At 50.6% G+C, this 10,271-nt stretch overlaps 1 protein-coding gene across 2 annotated transcripts; it reads left to right on the top strand.

Annotated features, from left to right (window-relative positions):
* The first annotated feature begins 5,067 nt into the window (after positions 1-5,067).
* Positions 5,068-10,240, top strand: LOC107305758. Of its 2 annotated transcripts, none has more exons than XM_015848284.1 (10): positions 5,068-5,309; positions 5,942-6,184; positions 6,726-7,016; positions 7,384-7,481; positions 7,898-8,090; positions 8,173-8,284; positions 8,712-8,958; positions 9,117-9,156; positions 9,382-9,487; positions 9,573-10,240. In XM_015848284.1, the coding sequence occupies exons 1-10, from the start codon at positions 5,198-5,200 to the stop codon at positions 9,613-9,615; spliced, it is 1,485 nt and encodes a 494-aa protein (XP_015703770.1). In that variant the 5' UTR covers positions 5,068-5,197; the 3' UTR covers positions 9,616-10,240. The 2 variants fall into 2 exon arrangements, with proteins under 2 accessions (XP_015703770.1, XP_015703771.1); XM_015848285.1 differs by having other exon boundaries at positions 5,200-5,309; positions 5,917-6,184.
* The last annotated feature ends 31 nt before the right edge of the window (positions 10,241-10,271 follow it).

The raw sequence follows: 10,271 nt of genomic DNA, 5'->3' as shown, positions 1-10,271 counted from the left end.
TCTCTTCATGGGGGTTGAGGCTTGTGCAACCCCAGCAGTTCTGAGGAAGCACCCCAAGAAGCTCTTTGCCCCCAGCACCATGATGGGGTGTTGTCCCTCCTTCCTTCAAGGGAATGCCACCAAACACCGCAGGTGTGGTATCACAGGAGTGGAGTACAGGGGCAGAATCACCTCACTTGTCCTGCTGGTCACACTTCTCTTCATGCAACCCAGGGCTTATTTGTCTAGGGCAGCTGGCAGGAGGAAGGAGTGGGGAGCTGCAAGGAGTCACTCAAGGTCTCATGCAGTCCATGGCCACTATGCTGTTTGTTGGATTTAGGGAGTACAGCAGTTAATCATGGCTAGACAGAATTCTGTAGATAAGGAAGAACAGAGAAACCCCAGATAGGATCCTTGAAGCTGTTTACTCCCTGTGCCTTTCTCTAGGATTAAACTCAGTCATTTCCCTCTATGGAAAGGTGTTCCCCCCCCACCCCTCCCCTTACCATCCTGTCCAGTTGACAGGCATTGGCCTGGATCAGCCCCTGAACAGCCCACCTCAACCAAGCTCTGTGATTAGTGCTGATGCTGAAAAGAAAAAGTTCTGCCAGCTTGAGAATACAATGCAACAGGGACATTATAAATTCTCCTTTTCCTAAATCTAACTCCATTAATACAAGTAATACTTCCGTGTATCCTCTTAGTGAAGTTCCAATGTTAATCAGGACAAATATGCTATGTAAACTCCCTACTCACTAGTGGAGAGGTAAGAAATTTTAAAAGGGAAATGAAATCTTTAATGAAAGATCTTATTGGATTAGCAGAACAGTTTGACCAATTCTTGGTCATCTTTAGCTTCTAAAATACTGTGATTTCATTTAACTGGGAACACTGTAAGAATAACAGGGGTAGAGGGATTGGGAATGATAGTTTCACTTTTTGAGACAACTGAAATGGGAAGATAAAATAGTCACAGGGCAATTGTTATATGTGCCAGAAGCAGGGACCTGTTCACTGGGGAGAGATTTAATAGTTAAATTAGGATTGCAGTTGAAAACTTATGAAATAGGTATGAAAGTGTCAATGAATTTCTTAATGGCTGGTGATGAGAAAGGAATAAACCCAAAGGTGAGGGTAGGGGAAGGAAACCTGGGTGGACTCCCTTAATAAAATAATCATCCAAGGAGGGAGTGAAGCAGTGAAACAGTGACAGTATCCCATACCTATAGAAAGGATAGTGGGTCTAAAGCCTGCATGGCCAAGTAGAAGATCTTAGGGCACAATTAGAAAAAGAAGAGCATTCAAAAGTTCTCCTTCATCAAGCTTTAGAGAACAGTAAGTAAATGAGAGGGAGATTAATGCTAGTTAATACAGTGACTTTTATCCAGGAGAAAATCTGCAGGATGTGAGAGCCCAGAAAGGTAAAAAGAAAACTTGGTGACCCTTCTCTGCCCTCCAATAGAAACTGGGCATGCATATGAACAGAGTGAAGGTGGGTACTCTGATGTTAGTATCAGGGAGGTCCCCTGTTCTGCTACCAAGCTGGCCAAATTAAAGAAAGATTTTGGTCTCACTCCTAGGAAATCAGAGACAGAGTATGTGTGGAAAGTGCCACTAACAGGGGGAGAACAGATTCTGTTGACTGAAAAGGAATCGGAGGGTTACTGGGGACCTGGAATATTTTTCACCACTGGCAACCACTGTGTCCTCTTGGCCCTTATTCAAAGAGATGCTTATTGGGATGATTACTCTGCAGGACTGCCAGTGTTGATTGATTTGCCCCACATTGGTTCTGTCCCTTTAACCCTCAAAGAGCCTCTTAACAAATACATCTGGAAGGATCAGGATGATCAGGGGAAGAAGTACAAAATGAACCATCTTGATTTCACCCACCTTCCAACTTTGGTTCATTTCGGACCAGGAAAGTTTGTTGTTGTTGTTTTCTTTTCCAGTTATGGAACCTTGGTTTCTCTGGAACCAGGAAGTTCTCTCTCTCTTTTGTTTTCCAGATGCTAATGAATGCTGATCCTGTTGCTGTGCCTCACCAGTTCCCTTCTCACCCTGCTCCTTTCCCTGGGATCCCTGTGGTATCATTAGTGTCACTGTTTCAGACAGGCATCTTCTTCAGATTAATTTTTGTAATTGCTTATGCTGACCCTATCACATTCACTGGCTGGTCATGGTCCCATGCCCACACTGGGCATACTGGGCATATGGGACCAAATTCTAATTCTAACAGAGGCTTAACCCTTTCAACTACGGTTAAGCACAGTAATGAAATATATTCAGGAAATGAATGGGGCCAGGATGGCTGGTCATCTGTATTGGAAAATGATGTGTATATATGAGAACCTCTTGCAATTTCATACTCATAGGTAATATTACTATGGATACAAGCAATCATTCAAATGTCTGTGTTTGTAACTTTACTAACACTATGGGATGTGATTTTAATTGTTCAGTGCCAGTTACATCACATCAGTTGTTGTGGTCCAATTGCACATTAATCCACCTGCTCCTATTTGAATGAATCTTGCTTTAGTATGTAAACAATTCCAACATGACGACCTGTACCACTTGCTCAAACGCATTCAAGACAATGGACAAAAAAAGCCAACAAGTTTGATAACTGCTAACCATGATACAGAAGGGATGTATCATGTCCTGGAGAGGGTGAAGAAGGATGGAGAACGGAGGGAAACACTCCTTAGATGGTCACCAATAGCAAGAGGAGTTTTTAATTCTGTTCTTTGCCCAGTTGTGATCTTATTCATCCTAACACTGATGTGTTTATTGCTTGTAATCACATTATATGTGAATGTCTGGCACGTGCTGAGGCGACTGGCCTAGCTCAAATAACCCAAGGAGTATGAAAGTTGGCCCAGGTATTAGATTACTCTTCTTAGCCTCCTGGTGATCTGTGGGTAAGACGAGCTCCATTATGTGCATTGGCAGCATCCATATTTTGTTCCTTTGATTTTGCATGATTTTAACATGTATTTTTCCCTTCTCCCCTCATCTCCCTTCATGCTTAAAACCACCACAGGACAGTGACAGCAAGCTTTGTATTGCTGGATGGTGTGAGAAGTGGGAACAGTGCTTGGCTCAAAGCTTGTTCATAGGCAAGCATCTGAGACATGAGAAGCTGGAGAATGTTTGGCTCAAAGCTGTTCAATGGCACCCATCCAAGGACTGATCTGCCCAACAAGTTTTTGGAGTTAATGGCTGACTACCACAGCGGTAAGAGGACAGATGCGTTGTTCCTCCTGATGGACAAAAATGATGGTCAGTCTGGTAGGCCAGCAAGGGCTCCTTGCACCTTACAGCCTTCCCTAAACATCCTGCTCTTGATGCATGCAAAGAAATGCATGCAAGGATCCAGACGGCATGGAAATAGGGTAGACCATGCAGGTAGCAGCTGGAAGGTCCCAGTATCAGCCATGGGCTGAGCTGGGGGGCTGGAAGAGGGTGAGCAGAATCTGCCCAGCTGGAGTTTCCCAGCCTGCCTGCCTGCATCATGGTGTTGGACAACATATTTCTCCTGTGGGTCTAGTCATGGCCCTCATGGGTTGGGAACTGAATCACAGAATGTTAGAATCATAGACTCATAGAATGGCTTGGGTTGGAAGGGTCCACAAGGATTATCTAGTTCTACTGGTTTGTCACCCATGAGGTCATGTTGCCAAAAGTCCATCCAATGTGGCCTTGAATACCTCCAGGGATGGGACATTCACAACTTCTCTGGGCAACCTATTCCAGTGCCCCCCTACCTTCATGATAAATAATTTTTTCTTAACATCTAACTTCCATCTCCCCTCTTTTCTTTTTAAAGTATTCCCCCTTGCCCTATCAAGATCAGCTCATACAAAATTTTGATCTTGATCTTGTTTATAAGTTCCATTTATATACTGAATGGCTGCAAGAATCTCTTGCCTGAGCCTACAATGAACAAGCCCAGCTCCCTCTGCCTTGTCTCATGATTCTGGTGCTCCAGCCCTCTGATCATCCTTGTTACTCTGTTCTGGACTTGATGCAACAGCTTGAAGTCTTTCTTGCATCAGAGGCCCCAGACCTGGATGCTACCTCAGGAGGACAGAGCAGAGGGACACAGTCTCCTTCCTCTTGCTGCTGCCACCTCTCTTTTGATGCAGCCCAGATGTAGTCAGCATTCTAGGCTGCAAGAGCATATTGCTGGCTCATGCCAGAACCCTGAGGTCTTTTTCCATGGGACTCAGTGAAAACTCAATGAGTTCTTCTCCCAGTTTGTACACATATCTGGGATTGCTCTGCCCAAAGTATAGCACCTTGCACTTGACTTGCTGTAGGTCCATGTGAGCCCACTTTTCAAGCATGTCCCGGTCCCTTTAGATGGCATCTCTTCCTTCTGTTATATCAACAGCACTGCAGCTTAATCTCGTCTGCAAATAGGAGGCCAAACATTGGCTTCAGTTGTCTTTTACTGTTTGGTTAACATTTAGATTCAGACAGGCAGAATTCCTGGGAGCAGCTCAGCATGGGGCAGCAGTGCACTCAAACAACCAAGGGGAAAAGCCACATTATTGAGTGCACTGAACGCAGCACAGCCAGCTGGTCCAAGAAGCAAAGCCTTTATTGCATTTAGAGTAAGTGCAGCCTCCTCTTAGGTACTGTGTGTAGTTCTGGGCTTCAGCCTGAAGACATCTGAGTTGTCAAGACTGCGAGGTGACCTCAAGGTTAGGTGGTATTTCCCCTATGCTTGCTTGACTGGTGTTTACTTGATGAAGCAGCCAGCCACTATATTGTGGGGCCTTTCTGCAGACTCTCCCTGGTTTTACCATGCACTTGAGGAAACAGAAATCCTGAATGTCTCTCCAGAAGCCATGTCTGCAGGTAGTGGGTTTGGGAAGCCCGTGGCTGAAGTCTTAGAGATGGAGCAGCATTTCCTAAGTGCCCTCTGTTAGCACAGAGCACTTGGGGATGCATATCTCATGCTGGTGGCGGGGGTTGTTCTGTTGTGTGCCATTGCCTGGATGCACCAGGGAAACAAAGCAGCAAGAGGCAGCAGTGATGACACGAATGGGAGGTTCCCTCTCAAAAGAGGAAGGCTTATTCATCACAAGCAATATGTTCATGTGGCTGTTTCCTTCCTGTGGTTGCAGTTCTTGCAACCACAGATGCCAGTGCTCAGTGGCAGCAAGTGGGGCTAAGATCTGATCTGTGCCCAGGACTGGCTGCTGGCATGGCCCTGCAGTTCCTGGCTCTGACCTTTCTCCTGGTCTTTTTTCCTCTGCTGGCAGCACAAGTCCAGGAAGAGCCTGATTCCCTGATCCAAGGAGCGCCTCAAGAAACAGGTAAGAATTTGACACTATTCATAAGTGAACATATTTCTGCTCTTCCTCTTGTATTTGCTGTGCATCCTTACCAGGTGCAGCTGTGGATCTTTACCAGAGGGTGGAGATGATGTCCGTGCCAGGGATGTTCTGGGGTGAATTTGGGGATGGAGGGTAGTGAGGCTCCATGTGCTGGGAAAGCCTCAGTGAGTGCTGGAATGTAACACACTCCCATGTATGGGGCAGTGTCCCTGAGAACACAAGGAGAGCAGTTCTCATAACGTTGCATTAATGCCCCTTTTTCGTGGCTGTTGAGCAGATGGTACAAAACTTCTGGGACAACTTCTCTGCCCCTCTGGGACAAGGGGTTCCCTGTTCTGAGCAGTTTGATGACTCCTCACCCCTATAGGACTGGTAGTGCCACACTCAGTAAGGTAATGAGCAGTCCTATCTGGGATCAGGCCCAAACCAGCGGGCAGAGGAGGACTGAGCAGGCATGATTGCCCCGGCCGACTTATGGCAAACAGATCTGTCACCTTCTTGCTCCTTTGAGTCTCTGGAGGGACCGTTTCTGAGTGCTGACATTGTGCTTTTGCTCTCTGTGCCATCTTGTTGTTTCATGCCCCAGCTAAACCCATTCCCACCTCTGCCAGAAATGTGCCAAAGGCCACGATGGGACCCAGAACTCCACCTGGCACCAGATCTGCAGGAGTATAAGAAAAATGAAGAAGTGATGCTGAGCTGCCCTGAGGGTTTACAGCCATCCTACACCCACATCAGATGTTCAAGAGAAGTGCAGAACATCATTCGTGGGAAACCTGTATACAGAGAAGTTTGGCTGGGAAGAGCCAGCAGCGGTTCCTGGATCCGAATTCGATCCAGAGTGGAGTGTGTGGGTAAGGAAGGATCCAGGCTCTCTGTGTGATGGGAAGCTGCAGGTTCTAAGAGTCTCTGGAGCTCCTGCTCCTCTTGGGATGTCCTGGGGTGTTCTGAAAGAAGAAGCACAGGGCTCTTCTTGCCCACAAGAACTTCCTGGGGCTGTGGTGCAGAAAGGTACTTTTGTATTGTGACCTAGAGCTAGGTCAATACTGTGAAAAACGGAGGAAAAATAACCTCTCTTCAGAGATCTGTGAACAGGAGAACAGGTCATAGAACAGATACTGCTTGAAAGGGGAGATGCTGGCTGACTCTGACTACTTTGGGTTATGAGTGACTAAGGAAAACCGCCTTGGGCAGTGGAAGTACACATACACAGCCACATTCATTCCCACCCAAACTTCACCCCCTGCTCCATCCAGATATCTGACATGAGTAGTTTCATCCCCTGGCTTCTCATCCCTTAAACTGGGTTAGGATTAGGGCTATGTGACCGAAATACACTTGCAAGGGAGGAACTGAAGGAAAGGAAATGACCCTGTTGCAATGCTTCCTTCACAGAGGTGCTAGAAGTTGTCCCTGGGACCGTAGATGTTACCAGCACCACCATCAAACTGAACTGGACCTGCAGCTTTCCCGATGCCTGCCAGCACATACAGGCCACGTGCCGCCTGGCAGGGCCTTCCTCACCTCCCTGTGAGGCTGAGGAGCTCACTGGAGCAGAGATCCTACATGGCAAGATGGGAACATTCACCTGTCCTCCCCTGCAGCCCTTCACTGACTACACTGTCACCATCTCAGTGCCCCCCAGCACAGTCCTGTTTTCATGGGTGATCAGGACAAAAGAAGCAGGTGGGTGTCCATGGAATACTATGGAAGGGACATTCCTGGGCTGCTTCACCAGTGGAGAGGCAGATAACCGTGTCCATGGCCCAGCAGCTCCCTCTGAGCATCCTTACCCTGCTGTGATGGTCCTGGCACTGGGGCTGCATGCAGCCTGTGGGGCTGTGCAGAAGGGGCTGTGCAAGTCCTACAGCAGAGCTCTTTCCTTCCTACCCTCTGCCTCCTCACCACCCCATTGCTGCTCCCGCTGTTGTGAAATCCACACTCCTCTTGTGGCACAAACTGTGCTTAGGTTTGCTGTGCAGCCCGACCCTGAGCAGAAGCTCAGACCCTCCATGATATCCCTGTGTGTGACCCCCTCTTCCTGCGCTTCCAGTGCCGCAGAAGCCGGAGCCGCTGCAGCTGGATGCCAGCAATGGGACTCTCAGGTGGAAGGCGCTGCCCTCCTGCCGAGGGGAGATCGTTGGGTACCAGGTACCGTGAGCCCCCCCAGCCCCTCCCTGCTGGCAGCCCAGCCCTGAGCAGGCAGGCGTGCAGAACATGGGAAGCCCTAAGGACCAGCAGTCGGTCAGCCACCCATTTCAGCTGAGCTTGTAGCCACCTCACTGTATGATGTGATTCACAAATCACTCAGCAAATCCATCCAGCTCAGAGAGCTCAGAGGGCAAAGGCACACTGTAAGCAAGCCAATTTTCTGCAGCTGCTGGTGGTACCTGGAGCTGTAGCTCACACACACACAGGGCCGAGGCTGCCGTGGGCTCCTCTCTGGGCACTTCTGATTGCCGGGACAGGAACAGGGGCAGGAGGAGCTCGGCAACGCGCTGCCGTCTGGCTGCGGGGTGGGCAGGTTCCTGCAGCCGCTGCCCTCCAGCTCCGTGTCCCGTCTGCAGCTGAACATCACGGCCAGGGCCCCGCAGGACGGCGGCTTCGTGCAGATCGAGCGGCTGCAGCTGAGCAGCCGAACCACGGAGCACCCGCTGCCCGCGTACGGCCCCGGCACCAGATACGCGGTGGCCGTGCGGGGCCTCACGGCTGCGGGTCCCGGAGCTGCAGCGCTGCGGGACTTTCACACCAACGGCTCAGGTGAGGCTCGGTGCGCGCAGCTCCTGCTCCTGCCCCTCCGTGCCGGGCTGCTGGTGCTCAGCACGGGGACCTTCCTCTGCAGAGACCCCAGGGCCGCCCGACGGCTGCTCCCGCCTCGTGCTCGATACCTCTGCATCTCAGGGGACAGCTGTGCTTCCCCTGCACCCCATCTCACAGCCCCCTGAGTCAGCGAGGTGAGCACAGCCCTGGCTGCTGAGCAGTGCTGCCCCCATTGAGCCGCTGCTGCCCACCTCTCTCCACTCCCAACTCTATTACCAACTCCGCATCCTTCAGTTTCTCCATCCTCATCCCCATCTCACATCCCTATCTCCATCTCCAACCTCGTCCCCATTCCCGTCCTTATCGCCCATTCACATTCCTGCTCTCATCATCCTATCTCCATTCCACTTCCCTTCCATTCTTCCATCCCAATCTCCATCCCTGTTCTTGTTCCCATCCCTTTCCCCATCCCCATCCTCATCCCCCTACCTCTCTGTCCTTATCGCCGTCCTCATTCCTATCCCTGCCCCTGCTCCCGACCTCATCCCCATGTCAATTCATCCCCTTCCCTGCGTCCCCTGTTTCCCACCCCCATGCCCGTCTCACAGCCCTGTCTTGCAGTGAGCACCAGCTGCTGGTGGCTGTGACACACAACAGCTCGGTGCTGGAAGACGCCTGCTCGGGGGAGCTGCAGCCCTCCAACCACAGCCACCCTCCCGAGCCCTACGTGGCCGCCGTGCTCAACCTCACGGCACCCACGGACTTCATGCTGGGTGACGGGACCCGCGGGCACGGCTTCCACAACGCCCCCCTGCACCCGGGATGGGATTACACCGCCCTGCTGCGCCTCGCCCGGCGCTCACCGCAGGTACCGCGCTGGGGGCTCTCGGGGATGGGGCAGGGCAGCGACCGCCGTGTCCTCGGCCATGGCTGGGGCCTTTGGTGGCCCTGGGTGGCAGCTCCTTGCCGCTGTGTGTGTGGTGCTGTGGGACTGCTCTGAGCTGCCCCTCCTGTGCCCTTCAACAGGCAGAGACATTCACCTGCGTGTGCTACAGCTTCTCCATGGGTAAGTGGTTCCTCTGCTGCACATCTGTGACTGAGCTCTTTCTGTGTCCCCCTTTTCCCAGCCCAAACACTTGCAAGGGGAGAAGCCTCTTATTTTCCATATATGATCCTTGATCCCTCAGGTATCCCCATCTTGCAGTCACACTCGCACACATCTACTTCCATGGTCAGGGTCTGTGCAGACATGTGGCCCAGGCTGTGCCTCTCAACTGTGGCTGTTTTTTAGTTGCAGGGCAGTCACCACGTCCATGGCCTGGGATTGTGATTGGGGTCGTTGTGCTGTTGGTGCTTGTCCTCCTGTTTGCAGTCATCGTGTGGTTTGTGCAGTCCAGGTGAGTAGGATGGGGACTTTGGTTCAGCAGAGCCACCTTCACTCACAATCAGCCCTTCACTCAGGACTGCCCTTTGTGTTTGCAGGAGAAGGAAGGCTGTGTCCATCAAAGCTAAGGAGAATATTTAAAAATGATGGAGAAAAGGTGGAGAGAGGAGATCCTGACCCTAATGAGAATCATATGCTCATCTTCCTCTCGGACATGTCCCCCTGTGCCCCAGCCAGGCTGGAAAGCTGCTCCTTCAGCTCCTGCCTGTACTGGAGTTCTTGGGACAGTAACAGCAGTGATGCAGAGAAGGTGGTGTGGTTGTACCTGGATCAACACTGGCTTTCCTGTGACCATCACCAGACTACATTTCCCATCCTTTTCAGCAGAGCAGATGGAAAGTGGAAAGCCAAGGAGGGTCATAAACTTTTTCTTCCTGGCTTTTATTTACCCTTGTTGTAAGTTCTGGAACTTTTCAATGGGATTTTCTCCTGTTCCTTTTTTTAGATTTCACTTTTGCTTTCTTGAATGTGAGAGTTATACACAGGAATTCCCAGTCTTTGCCTCAGCAGAGCTCAGGCTGAAGGACACTCTGTGCTCCTGCCATATCCTGGGTTCCTCACTCAATTTTCCCAATCCTTTGCTGAAATCCACTCAAACCCAGTGCTCTGCTTGAGCTTGATGTGACTGCATTGCCCTTGCCAACCTGTCTGCCCTGTCCAGAAAGCCAATAAATGCAGTTTGGAGGTGGCTGCCTGCCATGCTACAGCTCCTGCTTGGTCCCCTCATTGCCCATAGG

The sequence above is a fragment of the Coturnix japonica genome, chromosome Z, assembly GCF_001577835.2.
Source record: "Coturnix japonica isolate 7356 chromosome Z, Coturnix japonica 2.1, whole genome shotgun sequence".
Classification (NCBI taxonomy): domain Eukaryota; kingdom Metazoa; phylum Chordata; class Aves; order Galliformes; family Phasianidae; genus Coturnix; species Coturnix japonica.
The sequence above is the reverse complement of the archived record's forward strand: the minus strand, read 5'-3'. Positions and strand labels throughout refer to the sequence as shown.

Coding starts and splice junctions, on each gene's coding strand:
- LOC107305758 (XM_015848284.1), top strand. CDS start 5,198: ATGGCCCTGCAGTTCCTGGCTCTGACCTTTCTCCTGGTCTTTTTTCCT. Junction 7,482..7,897: donor GGGAGATCGTTGGGTACCAG/GTACCGTGAGCC, acceptor TCCCGTCTGCAG/CTGAACATCACGGCCAGGGC. Junction 8,959..9,116: donor TCGCCCGGCGCTCACCGCAG/GTACCGCGCTGG, acceptor GCCCTTCAACAG/GCAGAGACATTCACCTGCGT.